Raw genomic sequence first — 22,159 nt, 5'->3', positions numbered from 1 at the left:
TCTTGTGTTTCTGCTCAAATGACGGGGCAAGGCCCTATCTGTGTATGTGGGAAGCTCTATATGCAACACGCTCATCCCATTGTGTTTCTTGGTTTGCGGAAGCACCTCTGTGTCTATGGGGTAGGAGGGAAGAATGGGTCCTTGTGAAGGAAGTAAAGGGAGTAGTTTTGAGTGTACACAAACACATACACACAGCAGCTATCTCCATGCTTCATAACAAGTGGTCATAGGGGAATATGCCCTCCATCGGTCTGTGGGGGGAAGAGATGTTTCTTGATGGGGGCTGGGGGGAGAAGGGGAATTGGAGAAAGGAAAGGGTAGTGTCTCTGCCTGAGACTTAAGTCACTCATTCACACAGAAGGGCAGTGGGTCTGCGTGTGTGTGAGTGGCTTATGCTCCCAGCTGCTCGTGGGAGGCGGGGAAAGTGCCCTTTGACTGTGGAAAAGGACTGCGGGCGTCCTGGACGAGTGATCCTCCAAGCCCCCCTTCTGCGTGGGGTGGACTGGACACTGGAGGTACCAGTCCGCCTCTGTCTGCGGCGGAGGGGCAGTCGGTCTGTCTGCCATGCGTGGCACATGCCCCGAGGGAGGGGCGGTAGGTGAGTGATGTGCCATGTACCCTCTGAGGGAGAGGCGCCCCCTGCGTGTGGGGGAGGGGTAATGGGTCGGAAGGTGGTGGGGGGTGAGATCGCCGGCAGCCCCGCCCTCCCCCGAGTCACCGCCCCATTGTGCTCCGCTCTGGTTTGAAAGCAGCGTCCCGCGGTGTGGCCCACGCCACGCTGTGATTGGCCCAGAGGCAGGGAGGGGGCTGGTTCGTGCCAGGCCCCGGCGTGTCCCGGCAATGCGGTCCGGCCGGTCCCATTGCCCCCGCTTTCTGAGTTCCGCTCGGTGTGCGCGCGGGCCCTGAAGGGGAGCTCCGTGCTGCCCGCCGCCGCCTCCGCCACCAACGTCTGTGCCGCCGCCATGGAGCGAGGAGGCGGTGGCTGCGGCAGGGGGTGACTTTGCGCCCCGTCCCCCGATGAGACTGTGCCTGGCCTGGCTGGGCTGCTACACCCTCTCCCTGTGGGTGCTGAGGAGGAGGATGTGGTCTGGCCCTGCCAGGTACCTGAGGAGCCCTTTATCCAGGTCCCTCTACATGAATATGATGGGCAGCCACAGCCAGCCAGCCCCGGGCACCAAGGAGAACCACCAGGTACAGCCCAGCCCCGAGAGAAAGGCAGCAGCCCACCCCCCGGGGAAGGGGGCTCCCCGCCCCCATCCGGCCCCTGAGAGGCAGCAGCCCACCGGAGGGGGGGAAACTCTGCTGAGAGCCCCGTGCACGGGGGCTCCCCGCCCCCATCCAGCCCCCTAGAGGCTGCCCACCCCCAGGGTAGGGAGCGGGGGTGGAAGGGTGTGAGTGAGAGCACGGGTGGGGGCGGGAGTCTCGGGAGAGGTGGGAGTGAGCGTGGGGCGGGGGGGCACTGAGTGTAACCGGGGCTGGGGCAGGGAGCACAGGAAAGCGCACGAGGGTCGGATCTGTGGGGCACACGCAGCCCGAGGCATGAGACGCTTGTGGAGTGGACTTGGAGCGAGAAGGACCCGGAGTCCCTCCAGGCAAATGTCTGCGGGCGTGAAACAAAGAGAGTGGCTAGCTGATTCTTATTGATTAGAAAGTTTGTGTTTGTTCTTTGTGTAAAAGATGTCCAGGGAATTTTAGTGTAGTACAGAGATTGAGACAAGCTGAATAGAAAGAGGAGACATTTTAGTGTAATACATGTGGATTTGACTAAAATGTACACCGCACCTCAGTATAGTTGTAAAAGTTCCTTAAAATTAGGTAGGCTAGGAACATGTGAATTGTAAATCAGCTCAAAGGTTGAAAATAAACAGTAACAATAAATAAAGTCTCAAGTTGCAGAAGGGTGTTTTAAAGGGTTCCTGAAGTCCTGCCTCAGTGTAGGGGGCTGGACTTGATGACTTCTGGAGGTCCCTTCCAGCCTGTATTTCTGTGATTCATGAATGTGACTCATGTTAAGACCTTTATTTCACTTCTTCCTTGATGATCTAGATAAGGGAGTAAACAGAATGTTAATGACAGTTGCAGATGGTGCTAAATTTGGTGATGTTACAAGCAGGAAGGTGACAGAGAAATGCAAACTAGTATAAGTGGTGGAAAATAATCTGAAATATAGTGAGAGTGAGAAACTGGGAAGCAGCAAAGTGTAGAGAGACTTGGGTTGATAGTGGACAACAAACTAGGTATGAGTTTGCAATATATGATATGACTACAGTGAAAGCTTGATGTAATTTTTGGACCACATATGCACATGCATTGGTCGCTTCATGGAGGAAGAAGGGAATATGCCTTTGCAGTCCATCTCTTATGTGATATGACAGCACCTGGAATATACTGAAAACCTGGAGGGAGTTCAAGAAAGAGTAATACAAATTATCATGAGGCTAAAGGGATTGACTTATTGAGGGAAAAATTAAGTAAAATATACATAGTTTGATTTACTGGGGAAAATATAGTTTATAAGTACTTGAAGGGTACAACCACAGAGGAAGGAGGTTAATTACATAGGCATTGATTCTGCAAGTCTGTTCCACCAGCACCCTTGTGCCCAAACAGAGTCCTGTTGACTTTATTGGGACTTGAGGTGGGTGCAGGAGTTTTACAGAATCAGGGCCTTTATGTGGCTCATGAGTGTTTATAACTAGTTTATGAGTAATAGGATGAGACTGAGGGATAAAATATAGGATGAGTAGGGAACTTCCGGACAGTGGAACAAAGGAAACTTTCGAAGCTCCATAATTTGAGAGGTTTAAAACTAATCTGGAAACAACAGTAGACCAAGAAAATGTATAATAGGGAACAATTTGTCATTTGCTGGTAGATGGACTGGATGATCTAATGGGTCTTTTCCATCTCTAATTTTTGTTCTGGGTTTTAGATTTCTAGCATTGATTTATTGAGTGTGTAGTGAGCTTCTTAAAGAAATTATGATGAATAAAAGCTGACTAATTTCCATGGAGTTACTTGTGTGGATAAGTGCTGCATGGTGGGGCCCTAAGTACTTTGTTACTTTTAAATTATACTATTTGACTTTTCATTCTTATGTAAAGTAGTTAACTCACCAGTGAGGTGTGTTTGGGTTTTTTTTGTTTGTTTGTTTTTCATTAACATTGGTTAACAAGTTTTGGCAATAATAGTGGTAGAGAGTTTTGAAAGTTTCTTTTGGTAATTATAGCCACTGGTTTTATTATTGTTCCGTTAGAAAACCCTTATTTTTCAGTTGTTGATAAATCACTTGTGAAAACTTGATCCAGACTGGAACTCGTCTGACATTTCTACTCATGTGCAAGCAGTTGGGGGAGACGAAGCATTCATTTTTTTTCAGAGCTTTGTTAGAAACCTGCATAATGATGTACAGTGTTTTCTACTGGTGTTGAAATATATCCTTAGTTGGATGGAGTAAAGAATTTGGATTTTTTTTTTTTTTTTTTTTGCATCCAAAATAACCAAGTTATTGGTTTCTAATGCTTTATTACTCCCCTACAGATCAAAGGTGATTTGATTATTAAACAAATTTAGCTGACCATTACTTTCTAATGTGAACCAGTGCAGTGGAGTGTTCTGGGAGGGCGATGGTAAAATGAAGATTCGTTCAAGTTGTTGGAAGCTCCTGTGACATTTTCAAAATTACTTTAATTTTTAAACACTTCCGCATCTTTTTCCTTAAAAAATAAAATACACTGTGTTGGTTTTAAAGTTTATTCTCATACAAAAAATTTAATTTAAAATCTATAAAGCTAGTATACTTAAATCCGCTGTAAACCTACAGAGCTAATGTATTCAGAGGTAAGGCTAAAATTCCCACCTTTGTTCCCACATTATGCCTTAATATTGCAACTAATATGGTCCAATGTACTGTGTGTCCAACTCCTATTGGAGTCAATAGGAACTGAGGGAGAATCTTGTAGGAATGGGCATTGGGATGCTTGATCATCTCTACATATTATCTGCAGTGCCTCTGTATTATAAATTGATGGTATTTAGGTTTTGGTCTTAGCTCTGATTTTTTGAGTTTGGATGTTGGATAATCTTTCAAGGTAGTAGCTCTATTAAGACCTTTAAATTAATACACATTAACGTTTACTGTCAGCTGCATTCATATCCTGTGGTACTGTCCGTTGTTGATCTCTTTGTGGAGTTGGTTGAAATGGAGAGTTAGGGATTTTATTGAACCATACTTCCCCTGGTCTCTTATCCTACTCTTTTTCTTTAGAATACTGCTAGAAGGCTTTACGCTTACAAGAAGGACCCAGCGTGTTATGTTCTGTGATGTACAGTAATATGTCTGTTGTGATGTACTAGATCTCTCCATCTCCTAACTTGGTGGCCCAAACTAACCTTTCTATAGACAAGAGAAGTAGGAAATAATAGAACCATATAATTTTGCACAAAAAAAAATTGTAGAATGATGCTTTACTTCTTTACTACTGGAACTTAAAGGGACACTCTAAACTTGACTTGTTTACACTAGACTTTTTTTCTTACAATTTTCCATGTTGCTACCAGTAAAGTGCTAGAGTAGATCAGCCATTAGTTGTTTTAACCACTGTCATCTAATCTTGTTCAGGCCCGGTTTAGGGGATAGGGGTTAAAAAGCTGTTGACCAATGACAACAATTGGTCTGTGCTAGAGCGCTCACTGTTTCTACCACTGGTGGAGCTGCACTGGTGGTATCAACAGCAGGAAACTTTTAAGGAAAAAAAACCTAGTGTAGACAAGAAATGGAGTTTCAAACCATACTACCTGCAAACATATTTGAAACATGATTCTACAAGAACTGTACCTAGCATATGAACCGGTCTGAAGCTGGTTTAGAATTTGCTTCTGAATGGAAAGGCCCTAAAACATTTCTTTGCTCTGGGTCTTTGTTTTGATGGAGCACTACTTCAGACGCTGGACTATTTGCCTTGTTGCAGCTGTCTGTTCCCCTCTGCTTGCTGGCACTGTTATTGTGAGCCAGCAGGATATTGAAACATAAATCCTGTATCATTATTTGTATTACAGTAGTGCCTAGAGGTCCCATTGTGCTAAACACTGTGCAAACATACATTAAGAGACAGTTCCTCTCCCAGCTAGTGAATGTAACAAAGAAATGGAGAAGTAGGACAGGATATGTATGTGTTCTTGCGTCGCATAGCTACCTGAACAATTTTTGGTGTTAGGGCAGTTTTTTGTTTTTAAATAAACATATTGGTGACAGCTGTCCCAGTTGGTCACTTGCCTAATCATCATCAATTTGTTCTTCTATGCAGGTTTTTTGTAAGAGCCTGTTTACACTATCCATTTCAACTTTTATACAAGAGCCTTGCAAAGCCCCATCTACACTATAAATATAGTCTCATTTTGGAATATGGTTGCAACATAGTTGCCCTGAAACAGTTCAGTTGCAGTTTGGATAATTCAAGGCTTTAGCAGACTTTGGGGCGTGGTTTGTGAGCTCTTTGAGGCAGGAATTGTCTTTGTTCTGTTTGTACAGCACCTAATACAGTGGGGTCCTGGTCCATGACTAGAGCTCTTAGGCCCCACGATAACACAAATAATAAATAATAATGCCCCTTCTTCACTATAATTTGCAATCCTCCTTTAATGGTGTTATAACATCTTCCAACATGGTTATATTTTTAGTATAAACAGGGCCTGCATATCAGTACCTTATAATTTCACCACATCAGAGCTAGTAAGCACAACATACATATGTGCAGTGATTTTACAGTGTGTTTTTGCTCATATAAATGGTATAATGTTTGTTTCTCAGTTGCTTCCATATCAAATTTGCTCAGTTTACAAATCAAAAGATGCCTTTTCTAATTGCTGGTTCCGCAGATTCAGTCTGGACTCTGAATATCAAGCTAGGTTTTCCTTGTTGTGTGTTATCAACAGTAGTAAAGATTCTGCATGCCAAATTACCTTCCTATATCTCTGCAACTATACTGTCTTCAAATTAGGTCTTCAGTGACACCAGTGCTATGACCCAATCTTTTTCAGTGGGGCAGCACTGATGCAATTGTTTGGAATTTAGTATATAATCTTGTTGATGATGCACAAGATGGGAAAAGTATCCATAACTTTAATGATTAAATTAAATCAGCAGAAATTACTCTGCACACACACAGAATATCTAAGTCATTGTCACTGTCCCTTGTGAAAGACATAGACCTGTACTTTGAATAAAAACTGGTAGGACTAATTAAGGCTGTCTGCTGCCGGTAAGTTTGCCTTCATTTTACCTTCATGATCCATGTTATTGTGAGGCATCTTCTCCATCAATTTCCACTGCTAAGGAATTTAATAAAGAAGTCAGGCAACAATAGAACATCAGAGCAAATTCAGAGTGGATAACAGGGAATCTCAGTTGGTGTAATTTACTCCCATGTTTTTATGCCAATGTAAACGCTCTGGCATGCTTGCTTAGGCTCTGCTCTTTTAAACAGATCTGCACGGAGCCCTGTTGACTTCTGTGGGGGGACCCCATTGGTACAAGTCTGCACTCATGTCCATTTTATTTCAGGATTGGAACCTTACATTTGTATCCACTTACCATGGAACTTGCACTCCTCTTTTACATTTCTTTTGGACTTGGGCAGTAGAATCTAAAGTTTATCTACATGGGATTTCAGGATTTGCTATTCCTGACTAGCTATTCCTGATTAATGAGATGTGTGAATGCTCTTATTCCAGAATTCGTGCCTTATTCCAAATAATTTTAATTCATTTTGGAAGTGGGTTAAACTAATTTGGAAAAAGGCATTCTTATGCTGTAATAAGAGCATCCACACATTTTGTTAATGAGGAATAATTAATCCACTTTTAATTCACTCCCTCCCTTATTCCAGATTGTTTCTTGTGTAAAAAGGCTGTAGCTTCCATGTGGAAAGGCCAAAAGAGAATAGTGAAGTAAGAAAATCACTAGTAAGAGGGTGTAAATTACATCTCGTTCCAGCTCCTAAATTTGCAAATTATATCAGTTTAGACATGTTGGTAAATTGGTAGATGTAAGGAAGATTTGTATCATTCTCAAACTTAGCTCATAATGAATAAGAGCAGCAGAAAAATTCTGGAAATTTTCCGGGTTATACTGTGTTCTTTTTTTGTCCCCCTTTCTCTTCCTCTCCCTCCCCCCCTGGCCGCCTTGCTCTCCCCCCCAATGGAGTATTAAAGCAAACCCTGACCATGAAAAGGTTGAACAATTACAGTTGCCAGCTCTGTGATGGAAACTATCTTTGATATCTTTGGATTTGGCAGATATGTGCCTACACATTCTGATTGCTTGATGTCTCAGAAGGTTTTTAAAATTTCCCTCATCACAGTTTGATGTATCAGCAGTTCTGAGGGTCTTAATAAAGATCTCCATGCCAGTAATTGACTTTGCTAATTTCTAACAGGAAGATGGCTCTTTATCTCCAGTGACTTGAACTTTTTAAAAAGGGAGGCAAAATTCCATCTGAAAACTGCTTATTCATGGAACTGTTCATAGGCACATCCTGAATGGAAGGCTTAACAGAAGAGAGGTTTAGTCAGAGGGAACAATATCTAAAATCACAAGCAGATAGCCTTCCATCTAGGAATCCTAAACCTATGGTATCACCAGACTTTGATGTTAATACAGTAGGTGTTAGTAGGTAAAAGTGGTCCCCTGATTAAAGTAAATGAGACCAAAAAATGTAGAGCCATCTGTCTTAGTGGCCATGTAATGTAAGGGTCCTGTGTTTGGCAAAATTGTTACAATATCCATATATTAAGAGATGTGGGATTTAAGCTTGGTGCTGCAAGGTACAGAAGAACAATCTCTTGAGCTTTTAGAATGCATTCCTGATTGTTGTCACCTCAGGGACAAGAGTTTCAAGCTTGCATCTGTATCCACAGAAGAGTAGAGTTATGTTTGTCAGGCGAAAATGGATTTAGAGACTTTTGCTGTAGTTTTAGCAAAGGTCCATTTGGTTTCTCCAAAATCTCAAGATTTCTATGTAGTTCTCCCAATCTTGGAAAATTTTTGTTGTTGTGGGGTTGAATCTGGCCACTCCATTCCATTAGTAAATTGTGTGAACTCTAAATGTGTGCCATCGGGTGCTCTCGAAATGAATCCTCTTTTCTGTAGAATGGAGTTCTTCTGTGCAGTCAGGGTTGAGCCATGAAATTGGGACTGAAGTAAAGAGCTGGGACAGAGCTGTGCTTTTCATTCTTTCCTGCCCACATCCTTTATTTAATCTCTCCCTGATGCTGCTCCCTTCCCCTTGCACTCCCATCTCCCCATTTTCTCTAGGTTTGTGCAGCTAGGGATCATGATCAGGCTGAACTGTGTTCTCGTAATAATGAGAATAATGCTGATACTGATCAGCTGGCAGGTGGTGGTGATGTTCAGTACCCAAGGTTCACCTTCACCTCTGAGAGCCCTGTTTTGCAGTGCTGCTTGCTCCTGCTGGCACAAGAAGCTGGACTTAGTCCAGCATTCAAACCCAGGTTTCCCCAAGCTTGGTAGTGCACTACCTCTAAACAACCGCTGTACTGAGGTCTTTTATTAATAGTTCTGCTTTGTTCATGGTAGGTCATAGCTAGACTGTGCAACTGACCTGTCTAGCAGGCTTTTTTTTGGCTACTTTCATTTTAATAATTAATAGGGAAGTATAAGAAATAGGGTTTAGGGTGAAGAGCATTGGAGCACTCAAATAGGAATGGAGGACAAGAATAATAGTACAAAATAGTGACGAGCAAGGGTGGAATTGCATGGTGAGATGTAAAGAGCCAATGGATGTATAGGTGAGAAATATTTAATGGCATGGAAGAATGAGCAGAAATGTGGGAGGAATAAATCCGTGATTGTTAATTCAATAGCAGAAGGCAAAATGGAGAATACAGTCAGAGGTGTCACTGGAGCCTTTCTGAAACCGACAGAGAAACAACGTCATGGTTATAAGTGGGAACGTCTTATACAGGGTGTGTGGAAATGATTGTTAAGTAGCACAAGATGAGAGAAACTCTCCTATCCAGATTTCATTTGTCCACCAAAAGGAAAAGGCTGAAAGGATACTGCTGCCATTTAGCTGATGCTAATGTTTGCTTTGCATGGCAAAATTTATCTCTCTATTTAGTGTTTTTAATAGGAATGTCGGGAAGAAGTTGCATACCATAGCAATATTTGTGGACTAACTTGTTGGTACCGGAGTAGCAGGAAATGTGGTCTGTCAGTTTCTCAAGCAGTGTTCAAAAGCAATGTATAGAGTCAATCAAGAGAGAAGGTGTGTTGTCTTGCAATATAGAGCAGATACTTTATTTCCTCTCCAGGAAAGGCGTTGCAGGTGTATTCCTGAATTCCTTTTGGTAGGAGACCCCATAAAGTTCTGAGTGATTGACTGAGTTAGAACATGAAAGAGTGGAGTCTATTCATCCAGCTGTTTTTATAGAAGATGCTTTGTGAAATAACTGTCCAGAGTTCAGAATACTATGTAAAACACGGGTTTAAAGCATTATTTCTTCAGGATTAGTCTTCCTGCGTTTGAATATAATCCAAACCTAAATTAATCTTGAATTTATTAGTCTGAAGTTCTGAAGTTTGGTATTTGTAGAAGAGCTTGATACTGGTCTTCTATGATTTTCATTATTTTTGAACTATTGTTTTTTATTGCTTAAGTTTTAAAATGTTGTTCCTTTCTTTCCCTGTAGTGGTACATGTGCAACACAGAGCAGTTGTGTGAATCCCTTCAGCCTGTCTTTGTCCAGAGTTACCTTGACCAGGGAACACAGATCTTCTTAAACAACAGCATTGAGAAATCAGGCTGGCTCTTTATCCAGCTCTATCACTCTTTCGTGTCCTCAGTTTTTAGCCTGTTTATGTCTAGGACATCTATCAATGGGTAAGTGAAAAGGTGGTACTAGCTCAGTTTTTTGTAAATCGAGACAGAATAAGAAAACTCGGGATTTGGATTTCCAAGTGCTCAGTCCTGCCACTTGATGCCCTGCCATGCAGAGAGTAATCAGTCTTTTCCAAGATGCACTTTGCTTCATTTTCTTCATTCTGTCAAGTGCATCTAAACTACCTTTATGTAAAAGAGAAAAAATGTAAATATCTAACAGGTCAGAAAAGCTATCTGTGCATTTTTAAATTATAAAGAATCCCACCTCCAATTAAAAATAAAATTGGCAAAAGATCATGGGACTTTAAATTGGAATATAAAGGCTTCTTTCTTCTTGCTCCATCCCAAATTTACTATGGAGTGGGGTGCCCTCCTTATGGGTCAACAGTTATTCTCCCTGCATCCCTCCATATTTTTTTTTTCATCCTTTGCTTTACTTACCTGCCCATCTCTAGAGAGCTCACATGGTGGTGACTATCTTAAAGATGGTTGTATGAAATCATCTCTGCAACACAGCCCTCATGGTAGCTCCAACGCTTATTGGAGGGGTTGCTGCAGAGCATTTGAAAATTCTTCTCCCACTTTCCTTTTGAGGCTGTGTGCATTGCCTCTATACTTCTACTGGGCATGGAGCAAGAGACAAGATACAGAAATCTAGACTAGGTTTCCTGCATAATACAATGTGTAACAATTACCACAGGACCATGGGTGTAGACTCAAAATTCCCTCTGAAAATAAGTCTTTTTGGGTGCCTGGTAGTGCTGACGGAAACTTTTTTTTTTTTTTTTTTGGGTCCTGTGGGAATTTTTGAGATTTAAAATAATTTTCCCGCCCTTAATTGGGACAAAAGTCAAAATCTCAAACTTTGTCAACTGATAATGTAAAACAAACAAACACACCCAAAAACCTTCAGATCTCGTCAATTGAAGCATTTTGTTTGAAATCATTGTGTTTTCAACTTTATTATTTAACATTTTTTATTTTTAACTATTAACCAAACAAAAAGTCAAACAGAAATCATCATTTTCTGACCAAAAACTATTTTTTGTTGAAAAATTCCTGACCAGTTCTATTGCCTGCCATCTCTGCCAAGAACTTTTATCCCATTCAGTTGTCAGTGAGCCATAATACAAAGCCAGTTTTTTCAGTGAGTTTCAGCTCTCTTCTCTATACTTTTTTTTGTTCTTTTTTGGTTTTAATTTTATGCACCACAGCAGATGCTTGAAGGCCTAAAGCCATATTAAAGCTTTTGTGGTATACTTAGGCTTCTAAAATTGATCAGCAGAATATTCAATACCATCTTCTGCCCTTTAAAGTATAAAATCTTTTTTTTGTATCCTTTTGTTTCTGAGCTGCCCTGGGGCAGAGAACCCATCATAAACAAGATGTTGAGTTTGACTGGTGGGTATCTTGGCTGGGGGAAGAGTGAGTGAGGAGAAGCTTATTAAACAAGCAAACTTGACCAATATTGTTCTGTTGGTCTCTTCCTTGATTGGCTTCAAATGAGCATAAATTTACACAGTGAACCCAAATTCCAGATTCTGAAGGCTATTCATTTGATATCCTCATATCTGCAGACCACACAAAAGTTCCCTGACTATTACAATCTCTTTCCTTCCTCACAACTCTCCACCACATTCAGGCATATCTCCAACTTCACTTCAGGTCTGATGCTCTGTGGAGAATGCATTTTATTATAGCTACATGCTTGACTTTTTTTCTTTCTTTCTTTCTTTTTTTTTTTAAACTTCCCTTGCACAGCTACTCTGTATGATCTGAGAATAGTATCTGGCTACTCTGGCTAGCAAAATAATCTTTCACCTTATTTCCCAACCAGATGTTCCTGTGAGCTTTCCTGTGGAGTTCTGAGTTATTTGTCGCTTTTTATAAAGGTCCTTTTGGTCTTCCCTTTTTTCCTTCCTTTCCCATCTTTCTTTTTCTCAAAAGCTTTCTAGTGCTTTGAACAACACCTCACAGTGCCTTCAGGAATAATAGCCATGAGCCAATTATACAGTGTGGACTGACATAAATGTGCTGCAAGCGGGCTCTAGTTAAATGGGCTGTACTCTATATTTAACATCCCTTCTTAGTATCTGTGCTAGAAACGTAACTGATGGTTTCTTCTATATGACTTCATTCACTCTGCATCCATTTCTAATGAGTTCTACCTTTCCTGGATGACTTCTTTTTTCACCCATCATCCTGTTTCATCATCTTTGCTGCTTATTCTCTTCAGTTTCCCTGTCCTTGCTCTTGATCATAAATCTCTTCTTTGCTGCTATGGCCTATTTGTACTAGTCATTGTCTTTCCTAAATTTGACATCTTATCTAAAGGTAGACTGAAATATTTTCTTTATCCCCTTTGCATCTGTTTGTTACCAATTCTTTCTTCCCCTTCCTAAGTCTTTCATCCTCTGAACTTCTGTCACAACTGCTATAATCTTACAGTATATAGTCTTCAAACAGTAATAGGCAGAGATGTCATTGACATGATCTAGAGACTAGAATCCAATTGTTGTCTGCAGCCAATTCCTTAATGAATTGTTCATTTTCTGTTCCACATCCTTTTCTGTCACATACGGGAGCTTCATATAGCTGCAAAGACCAGTTGAGTCACTACATCATACAGTTTTTAAAAATAATCCTTTTTCTATCCCACCACTCCAAACGTATTACCTCACCTGCTCTTCACATTTCTTCACTGGCTTCCTTTCCATTTCCTCATTAAATTCTTCATGCTTTGTGCCTGCTTACATATGTGCTCTCACCTCCTATTTCCTCTTATCTGGTCCTTTAGGGCCAAATTCCACTAACCATGCTCACATGAGGTCAATTGCCTGTTAAAGCCAGGGAATCAGCTCATGCAAGTACAAAGAGCAGGATTTGGGCTTTGTCGTCTCCTTCCCAGTCTTGGCTTTGTCCCTTTTGTGTGTGACCTCCTTCTCTTAGAACTGCATCCCTCTTTCCAGGAACAAAATGACTTCCCTCTGCCCATCAAATTTCTTCCTAAAGCCCACGCCAATGCTATCTGCATCCATTTGATATTTCAACCTGTGTATTGCATTTATCTAAATTAGATTGTAAATTCCTCTGAACAGCGACCTTGTCTATTACACGTTTGAAATAATTTATAGAGTGTAATCGGAGTATCCAGAATTTAACATCGTCCCTGTTTATGTTTGCACAAAATCAGACACTGCCATCTTTACATTTCAGGTTGCTGGGAAGAGGCTCAATGTTTGTTTTTTCACCAGAACAATTTCAGAGACTACTCAAAATAAACCCAGAGTGGAAATCCCACAGACTTCTCGATTTAGGGGCTGGAGATGGAGAGGTCACTAAAGTCATGAGTCCTCACTTTGAAGAAATCTATGCCACTGAGTTGTCTGAAACTATGATATGGCAGCTTCAGAAAAAGAAATACAGGTATTGTACTGACTAGGTTGCCTTGATGTAAAACTTGATGTGACGGATGTAGCAACTGCCTGTAGTATTTTATGAATATGATGTGTTCCATCTGTTTTATTATTGTGTTGCTTACTATATGATTTTTAGGAGATGGTAGTTCAGGCATGAGCTGACCTGCATTTACATAGGAATGCAGACAAACACTTTTAATAACCCCCATTTATCAATACTTAAAACAATGAAGAGAATAATGGCTTTGAACTCTAACCTGGCCTCCCCCCATGATGAGGTGCTTAAGAGATACAGGGTGACCAAGAGAAACAGGTTCAAGAGATACAGGGTGGCAAAGAGCTTTGGAACTGATAAATGGACAGCTCTGAGACGAGAGAGAGACAGGGATTTCAGGGAAGCAGACTGAAGCCCAGTTCCTAGAAGTGGTGGTGTCTGGGTAAGTGAGGCATATGTAAGATTTAGGTGAGACAGTTAATATGTGTAGATTTTTGTTGTTGTTTTAAGACTGTTGTGCTGTGTTTGCTTTTGTTGTGCTTTGTTCCTACTGTTGAGATTAAACAGTTTGTTTTGAAAATGTTGGTTTGTGGCACAGTATTCAAACACTGATCACAGCTCTTGAAAGGCAGTCTTGCAGGTAGCCGAATCCCGTTGGGCCTGCTGAGTAATCCCAATTAGTGTACAAGGGACTGTATCCCGGGACCCAGTCTAAAGAATGGGAGAATCCTAAGGTTCCACGCCAGGACAGGTGAATGCAAGAGGCCTAACACCTGAGAAGCTGCAATCTCAGAAACTGAGGGATAAAGGATGTAGCTAATCTTGAACTGTGAAACTTGAGCTTTGCTATTTCTCCAAAGTGTATCAAATTTAATACCAGAACATCACATTTTTGTAAAAATGTTTTATTTAATAATTGCAAGGAAGGTCCAAACTAAAATGTTTGTGTGGTGGGGTGTATAGAGCTGCCCAGTGGTTGGCTGGGGGAAGGTTAACTCTGTCTGACCTAGAGGAGTGGAAAGATCATTCCTACAGCTAGAGGCATGTCTACACTGGGGCTTTGGTTCATACTGCTAGTGAACACATGATGAAAACGCTTAGTGCACTAACGCCCTGTGTGGTGTGAATTCTGCAGTCCTCTTTTCAAGTATACAAAGTTCGTTGCGAATTGAGTTAGTGTGGACTGTTGTTTGTGTGAACGCAATACTGCTGTGGATTACTTTTGGCAGTCCTCCAACTGCTATCCCACTGTTTTGTGGGCATTTGTGACCTACCTATCTGTTTACCTGTATGTCCTCCACTGCTCTGGGGTCAAACTGACCAGATGTCACTGTTTAAAAAAACTGGCTGAGGGCCATAATTTGTTCTTTTGCTGTTGGATTCAAATATATCATTATTAATGCAATATTACCTGGAAGCGATATGACGTTCCTCGGGCAGCTGCTGTAGCCATGGAGTAGTCCTTGATCTCCTCACCATTTGGGGAGAAGCAACAATGCGAGTAGCTCTTGTGACAAGCCACAGTAATAAGAAACTGTTCAAGGAGATCTCCAAACAAAAGGCCAAAAAGGATCACAACCAGAACACTTTTTTCAGTGCCATGTAAGAGCCAAACAATTAAATGTAGCAAAGACACAAAAGAAGATCCAATGCTGTCTCTTCAATCTGTCTATTTTTTGAGGAGCTGGACAGGATTTTAGTTGTTACACCACTACAGAGCCCAACACCCTTATGGAGACTCGGACCCCTGGGGATGAGCAAGAGTCATCAGAGGAGGAGGAGGAGGAGATCTCCCCAAACAGCCAGGATATTTTCAGAAGTCAGAACCTAGAGAGTTGACATGTAGGTAGCATGTCCAATTCCCAGTCTGCGACACAGGAGGAAGATCCTACAGAGGGGACCTCGGCATGTAAGTATCTATCTTCTGCCTTTGCCATTCATTATTATGCTATACTGCTGGGCTAACTGCTTTACAGGTGCCCCAGGACCACTGCCATTTTGGGCAAATGTGAGCTAGGAGCCTTTCAGATTCTCTGGCCCCTGTCAGCTGTCTACTCTCCCTCCTCCAGTGTGGTCCCCTTTCATTCTGACGCCAAACACATTTTCAAAATGGAGGCTGGACTGGCTGGGCAGTCCGCTTCTATGTCATGCTGAGGCCCCTGTTAACATGTGACCTCTGTGGTATAGGTTTGTAATCTGCGAATCCCTTCTCCTTTCCCATATGTTTCCTAACCAGTGATTATGCCCCCTCCTCCGCCCACTATCTCCATACACAAAATGGTGGCTGCACAGAGCAGCCACAACCTCTATATCACACCTCTTCTCTCCCCCTGCCCCTCCATGTAGCAGAATCAAACAATACTGTTTGTTTGTGCAAAATTCAAAAGTTTATTGAGACGGTTATTACAGGAAAAATAATTTTAGTATTCATAGTTTACATGAGGTATACGTAGGCATGGACATTGCATGTCCTTAAAGATATAAGCCCTCTTACAGGGATTCATGCAGGAAAAGAAATTTAGGTTAGGGATAGTATAGCTCCTAATGGCTTTTCACAGGGATACAAATTCTGCAGCCTCTGGGTAATACAGGGTACTGGGAAAGCCATCAGATGCTGTCTGCTGTCGCCCCACAGCTGTGCTCCCAGAGGCTATTCCCCTCCTCAGCCCCAGCACAGAGCAGCAGGATAGGCACCATGTTGGAACCCTGTTCATTTGAGCCATCCCATGCACGTGGCAGCTTTGAGCCCCAAGAGTCAACCCGTGAAGGCAGAAGGACAGGAAGTAAAGGCAAAACATTCACTTGCCTGTGAATAGGAACGCCCTCCACCCACCCCGTTCTTTGCCAACAACCCCCTCCTTTCACTGCTCTGTATCTGAATTTTGGACACTTTCAATTTAAACCTACGTTGCATGTTTTTACAATCACTGTTAGCATTTTTGTATTGTTTTTCAAGTTGTATTTTTTGGTTTTATGTACTGGCATAACTTGAGCAATAAAACTGTTAACTATTCACAAAGAATCTGCAATGCTTACATGATGTATACAATAAGCATAAATTTTCATAAGAAGTAGGTTCTTACAAATGTATAAAAAATACAGACATAATATAAGGAATGCCACAATGTGCTACTTCTACCACCCATAAAAGCAGCTGTAGGGTTCATGATCCAAACCCCATAACCCAATTAACAGATGCACATTTTCAGACTCCAGACTCAAGGCATTGCCATGACAGTTTAGATTTACTAGTGGATGCCTCGATGGCTGCTTATATCACTGAGCAAGGCTCTCTACCTCAACCTCCCATCTGTCATTAAGACTTTTTCTCCCTTGTGCTCACAAAATGTTGTGCAAAATGCAACACTCAGCTATTATCCTAGGCAAGTTTTGTTCTGCAGCTTCTAACCTCGCCACAAGAATGCCGCTTAACTTTGAGATGGCCAAACGTGTACACAACTGTCATTCTGCAATTACTGAGGCAATAGTTAAACAGTTCTTTTCTTCTGTCCAGTCAGCCAATAAATGGTTTCATTAAGTAAGGAAGCAGGGGATAAGATGGGCGTCCTAGAATAACCTCTCCAATCTCTGCACCATTAATGTCCAAAGTGATCCTGGGGACAAACTTTCCATTATTCATTAAAGTAAGCAGGCATGAGTTCTTAAAGATCCTAGTATCATGGACCTTTCCAGATCTCCCTGCATTTATGTTTGTAAATCTGTGATCAACCTTACCTTGGAGCACCAAGGAAAAATACTGTTTTCTGTGTATAAACTCCAAGGCAGAGGACAAATGATCATAGAATTTTAGGACTAGAGGGGACCTCAGTAGGTCATCTAATCCAGTCCCTGACAGGCATTTGTCAACCTGTTTGTGAAAACCTCCAATGACAGAGATTCCACAGCCTCCCTAGGCAATTTGTTCCAGTGCTGAACTGCCCTGAGAGTTAGAAATTTTTTCCTACTGTCCAACCTAATCCTCCCTTACTGCAATTTAAACCCATTGCTTCTTGTCCTATCTTCAGAGATTAAGGAGAACAATTTTTTATCCTCCTCCTTGTAACCGTTACATGGGGCTGGTATCAGCAATCAGCAGCAATTTACCAGTGAGACACAGTAACATCTGATTTGCAGATTGATAATGCAATTTAATGAGAACAGGCTTACTATAGCTAATACAATACTAATATAATATTATTACAATGCTATACTCACAAAACCCATAGAGATAAGTTCTCACCCAGTAGGCTGTGAACAGGAGTGTTCTTCAGGAATCTTCATCAGACGGCCAGGCTGGCAGAATTACTGCTGGATTTGGGTGGCAGAACGCACACCTGGCAGCCCAAGTGCACTACTTGTATAATCCATTTGTACACAACAACTATGGCTGGTATGTAGCAGCTGACGACATCTCATGGCTGTTCTTTATGGGTATTCCACATACTTTTCCAGTGTTCTTTAACTCATCTGGGTCAATCTTTAATTTACTATTATTGACATTCATACTATCAAAACTATTATCATAAGAACAAACAGAATATAACATTCTTTCTCATGCTAAAACTATTTGGTTATCATATTACTGCTGGGGTTGTTCAGACTCAGGGTTGTATTTCCTAAAAGGTTTTCCTTTTTGATTTAGGCCGTGGCTCATGAGTATGTAAGTGGTCAGCGGTTAAAAGGCTGCTAGCTTACAGGCCGCAAAATGTGGTCAGTGCTGCAGGACAGAACCAGGCCCATGGCCTACAGTAACAACCTTTTATGTATTTGAAAACTCTTATCTTGTCCCCCCACAGTCGTCTCTTCTCAAGACTAAACAAACCCAATTTTTTTAGTCTTTCCTCATATATCATGTTTTCTAGACCTTTAGTTATTTTTGTTGCTCTCCTCTGGATTTCCTCCAGTTTATCCATATCTTTCCTGAAATGTGGCACCCAGAACTGAACACAATACTCCAGTTTAGGTCCTATCAGTGTAGAGCATAGTGGAAGAATTACTTCTCGTGCCTGGCTTACAACACTCCTGCTAATACATCCCAGAATGTTGTTTGCTTTTTTTTTTTTACAACAGGATTACACTGTTGACTCATCTTTTAGCTTGCGATCTACTATCACCCCCAGATCCCTTTCCGCAGTACTCCTTCCTAGGCAGTCATTTCCCATTTTTGTGTGTGCAATTGATTGTTCCTTCCTAAGTGGAGTACTTTGTATTTATCCTTATTGAATTTGATTTTATTTACTTCAGACCATTTCTCCAGTTTGTCCAGATCATTTTGAATTTTAATCCTATCCTCCAAAGCAGTTGCAACCCCTCCTAGCTTGGTAGCATCCACAAACTTTAAAAGTGTACTCTTTGACATTATCTAAATCATTTATGAAGATATTGAACAGAACCAGACCCAGGACCGATCCCTGCAAGACCCCACTCGTTATGCCCTTCCAACTTGATTGTGAACCACTGATAACTACACTCTGGGAATGGTTTTCTGACCAGTTATGCACCCACTGTATATAGTTCCATCTAGGCTATATTTCCCTAGTTTATTTATGAGGGGGTCATGTGGGACAGTATCAAAAGCCTTACTAAAGTCAAGATATACCACATCTTCCACTCCCTCCCCCCAATCCACAAGACTTGTTACCCTGTTAAAGAAAGCTATTAGGTTGGTTTGACATGATTTGTTCTTGACAAATCCATGTTGACTGTTACTTATCAGCTTATTATCTTCTAGGTATTGACAGCTTGATTATTTGCTCCTTTATCTTTCCTGGTACTGAAGTTAAGCAGCAATTCCTTGAGTTGTCCTTATTCCCCCTTTTATAGATTTGTCACTATATTTGCCCTCTTTCAGTCCTCTGGAATCTCTCCTGTCTTCCATGAGGTTTTGGAGATAATCACTAATGTTCAGATATCTCCTCAGTCAGCTTCTTTAGTGTTCTAGGATGTATTTTATCAGGCCCTGCTGACTTGAAGACATCTAAGTTGTCTAAATAATTTTTAACTTGCTCTTTCCCTTTTGTAACCTCAGATCCTACCTCATTTTCACTGGCATTCACGACGTCAGATGTCCGATTGCTACTAACCTTTTTGGTGAAAACTGAAACAAAAAAGGCAGTTAGCACTTCTCCCATTTCCACATTTTCTGTTATTGTCTTTCCCCTCTCATTGAGTAATGGGTCTACCCTCCCATGGTCTTCCTCATGCTTATAATTTATTTCTGGAATGTTTCTTGTTCTTCTTTATGTCTCTAGTTAGTTTAATTTCATTTGTGCCTTCGCCTTTCTAATTTTGTCCCTATATATTTGTTGCTAGCTCTCAAACTTTTTTTCGCCTTAGACTTGCTTCCCATGGGAACTTACCTACCAACTCTCTGAATGTGGTAAAGTCTGCCTTCCTGAAATCCATTGTCTTTATCCTGCTGTTTTTTCTCCCACCATTCCGTGGAATCATGAACTCTTACCATTTCATGATCATTTTCTCCCATGCTGCCTTCCACCTTCATATTCTGAACTGGTGCCTCCCTATTGGTCAAAATCAAATCTAGAACAGCCTCTTCCCTAGTTGCTTTCTCCACTTTGTGAAATAAAAAATTGTCTCCAATGCATTCCAAGAACTTGTTGGATAATCTGTGCCCTGCTGTATTATTCCACCAATGTGTGATGCCAACTATGTCATAGTTATAATTATTCACTAGTATTTCTACTAGTATTTCCTGTTTATTCCCCATACTACTTCTGTTAGTGTGACCCATCCGTGCCTAGGGTAGCCACCTGAAAATGTCAAGGTCAGGGCAGGCTGCAAAAGGAGAACAGATTCTCTCAGCACTGGTGGGTGATACTGAAGTCAGACTTCCCAACCAGCCACAAACAGTGCTTCTGATTCCCCACACTGGTTATCAAGAAGCCAAAATAAAATATACACAGATCCCTTTACTGCATTTCAGTCTCTGGCTCCCAATCTGACACTAGGTCCAGTAAAGAGACCAGTTATTTAAAACTCTATGCTCTTTACCAAAAGGTTTCTCCTGACCCCAAAGGGTCAGCCACAGTACCAGATCAATATAAATTTGGATCTTACCCAAAATACCATGCTGCCAGCCAATCCTTTAGTAACTAAAACTAAAGGTTTATTATAAAAAGAAACAAACTAAAAGAGAAATGTTAAAGGATTAAATCAATCAGATACATACAAATGATTTGAAAGTCCATATATATCAGGTTTCTAGAAGAATTGTGGAGTTTGCAGGCTTGTATAGTCCCTCTGGTATACATCCAGTACCTGGATGGATCTCAGTCCTTTGTTGAGAGACAAACAATCACTCCTCCTTCATCAGACTTTGCAGTTGAGAGCTCTTCATACTCTCAATATCTGTTCAGGGCTCTTATGATTATCTACCTAGACCAAACTCTCCTGAGCTTGCTCCACCAAGGGATATTTCAAGGCTCACAAGGTCTCAACCTCTTCAGCATCCTCCTTGGTATGACAAATCCTGGATTCCTGCTGTGTTCCCATATGGCCTCCCTAGTGGCTATACTGGGACCCTTGGGCTGCATACTGCCAGCAATTCTCCAAGGTACCCAGTGCTCACAGGAAATGCCAGGATCAGTACTCCCCAACACCACCTCAGGAGGAGATGTTTGAAGAGCAAGAGAGGAAGGCTGGGGAAGTGACTATTGCTCAGATAAATGTTTCCTTATCCTCCCTGGATTAAGCCGTTATGCCCCCTCCATCTACTATGGACAACTTCAAACAGTCTAAAGATTTGATGAAGACACTCTTCAAATATCGCTGGAAGAAGTCAAAGAGATAAAGCAAAAATTGTTGGATGTTCTTTCTACATGATATTTGGCTAGGTGGCCCTCCATATAAATGAGGCACTGTTAGAATCTGCTAAGACAATTTGGCAGACTCTTGTTGCTGCTCCACCTCCCTCCATCTTCCCTGATAATTCACTGGGCACACTGCATCCTGCAGACAAGAGGAGATTGTTGGTCTCAGACAGGTAAGAGATCCCACCCAGTTCAATTTTCTACCTACTGTAAGGCCTCAGAGCTGCCTAAAACAACAGCTGCACTTGATTCGATGCAACAGCCACCATCTACATAGTGCTCATTTTGATGCCTTGGTCAAGGGCCTCAAACACCTCCAGAATCTGGATTTGATGTTGTATCATCCTGCCCTTTCCTTCTGCCCACCTTTTGGGGCTCATTTTTCCCATTTCCACATCTCATGGGAGCAGATTACCTTCAGCAAATGGGTCTTGGAGGTTATAATATGGGGCTACTCCAGCCACTTCCACTCCATACCCCCTCGGACTCTTCTTCCCCATCCCTTTTCAGGGATCCATCTCACAAACCTCTCCTAAGATAAGAGATTGTGCCTCCTAAGATAAGAGATTGTGCCTGCAGCTCCTCTGGCACGTGGCAGCGTGTACCTTTGTCACATTACATGCACACTTATCCCTGTGCTGCTACCAAGCCTGGCTAAGGACAGTTCATATTCCCAGTAGAGACAGTCTAAACAAGTTCTCTATTCCTAGCTGTGTGCTAGTCTCTCTCACCTAGTTGAAGAATCCGGACAATTCATGTGCTCATGGTTTCCTTCAGTCATCTCTCTCCCACTGTCCCAATGGTTTTGGATGTGTCCCTCTTAGGATGGGGAGCTCATCTTTGGGACCACGCTATCCAGGACAGATAGTCTGCCCAGGAGTCTACACTACACTTGAACATTCTGGAGCCCAGAACAGGACAAAATATTTGCCAGCCATTCTGCTTCATGATAGATGGTCAAACCGTCTGTATAATAACAGACAACAGTGCCAGTATGCACTACATAAATTGACA

The 22,159-nt window shown here is 41.8% G+C and overlaps 1 protein-coding gene across 1 annotated transcript in view; it reads left to right on the top strand.

The window, feature by feature from the left end:
* The first annotated feature begins 793 nt into the window (after window positions 1-793).
* The window catches only part of METTL9 (methyltransferase 9, His-X-His N1(pi)-histidine), a 39,831-nt gene continuing 18,465 nt past the window's right edge, over window positions 794-22,159 (top strand). The window contains exons 1-3 of the mRNA XM_067550958.1: window positions 794-1,191; window positions 9,712-9,902; window positions 13,119-13,328. Of these exons, the coding sequence (XP_067407059.1) occupies window positions 1,018-1,191; window positions 9,712-9,902; window positions 13,119-13,328 (575 nt within the window). The 5' untranslated portion in view covers window positions 794-1,017. The remainder of the gene's footprint in view (window positions 1,192-9,711; window positions 9,903-13,118; window positions 13,329-22,159) is intronic.

This window comes from Emydura macquarii, unplaced genomic scaffold, assembly GCF_026122565.2.
Source record: "Emydura macquarii macquarii isolate MOO-44397 ecotype Brisbane River unplaced genomic scaffold, CSIRO-AGI_Emac_v2 contig_1348, whole genome shotgun sequence".
Lineage (NCBI taxonomy): Eukaryota > Metazoa > Chordata > Testudines > Chelidae > Emydura > Emydura macquarii.
This window is presented reverse-complemented; position numbering and strand designations above follow the sequence as displayed.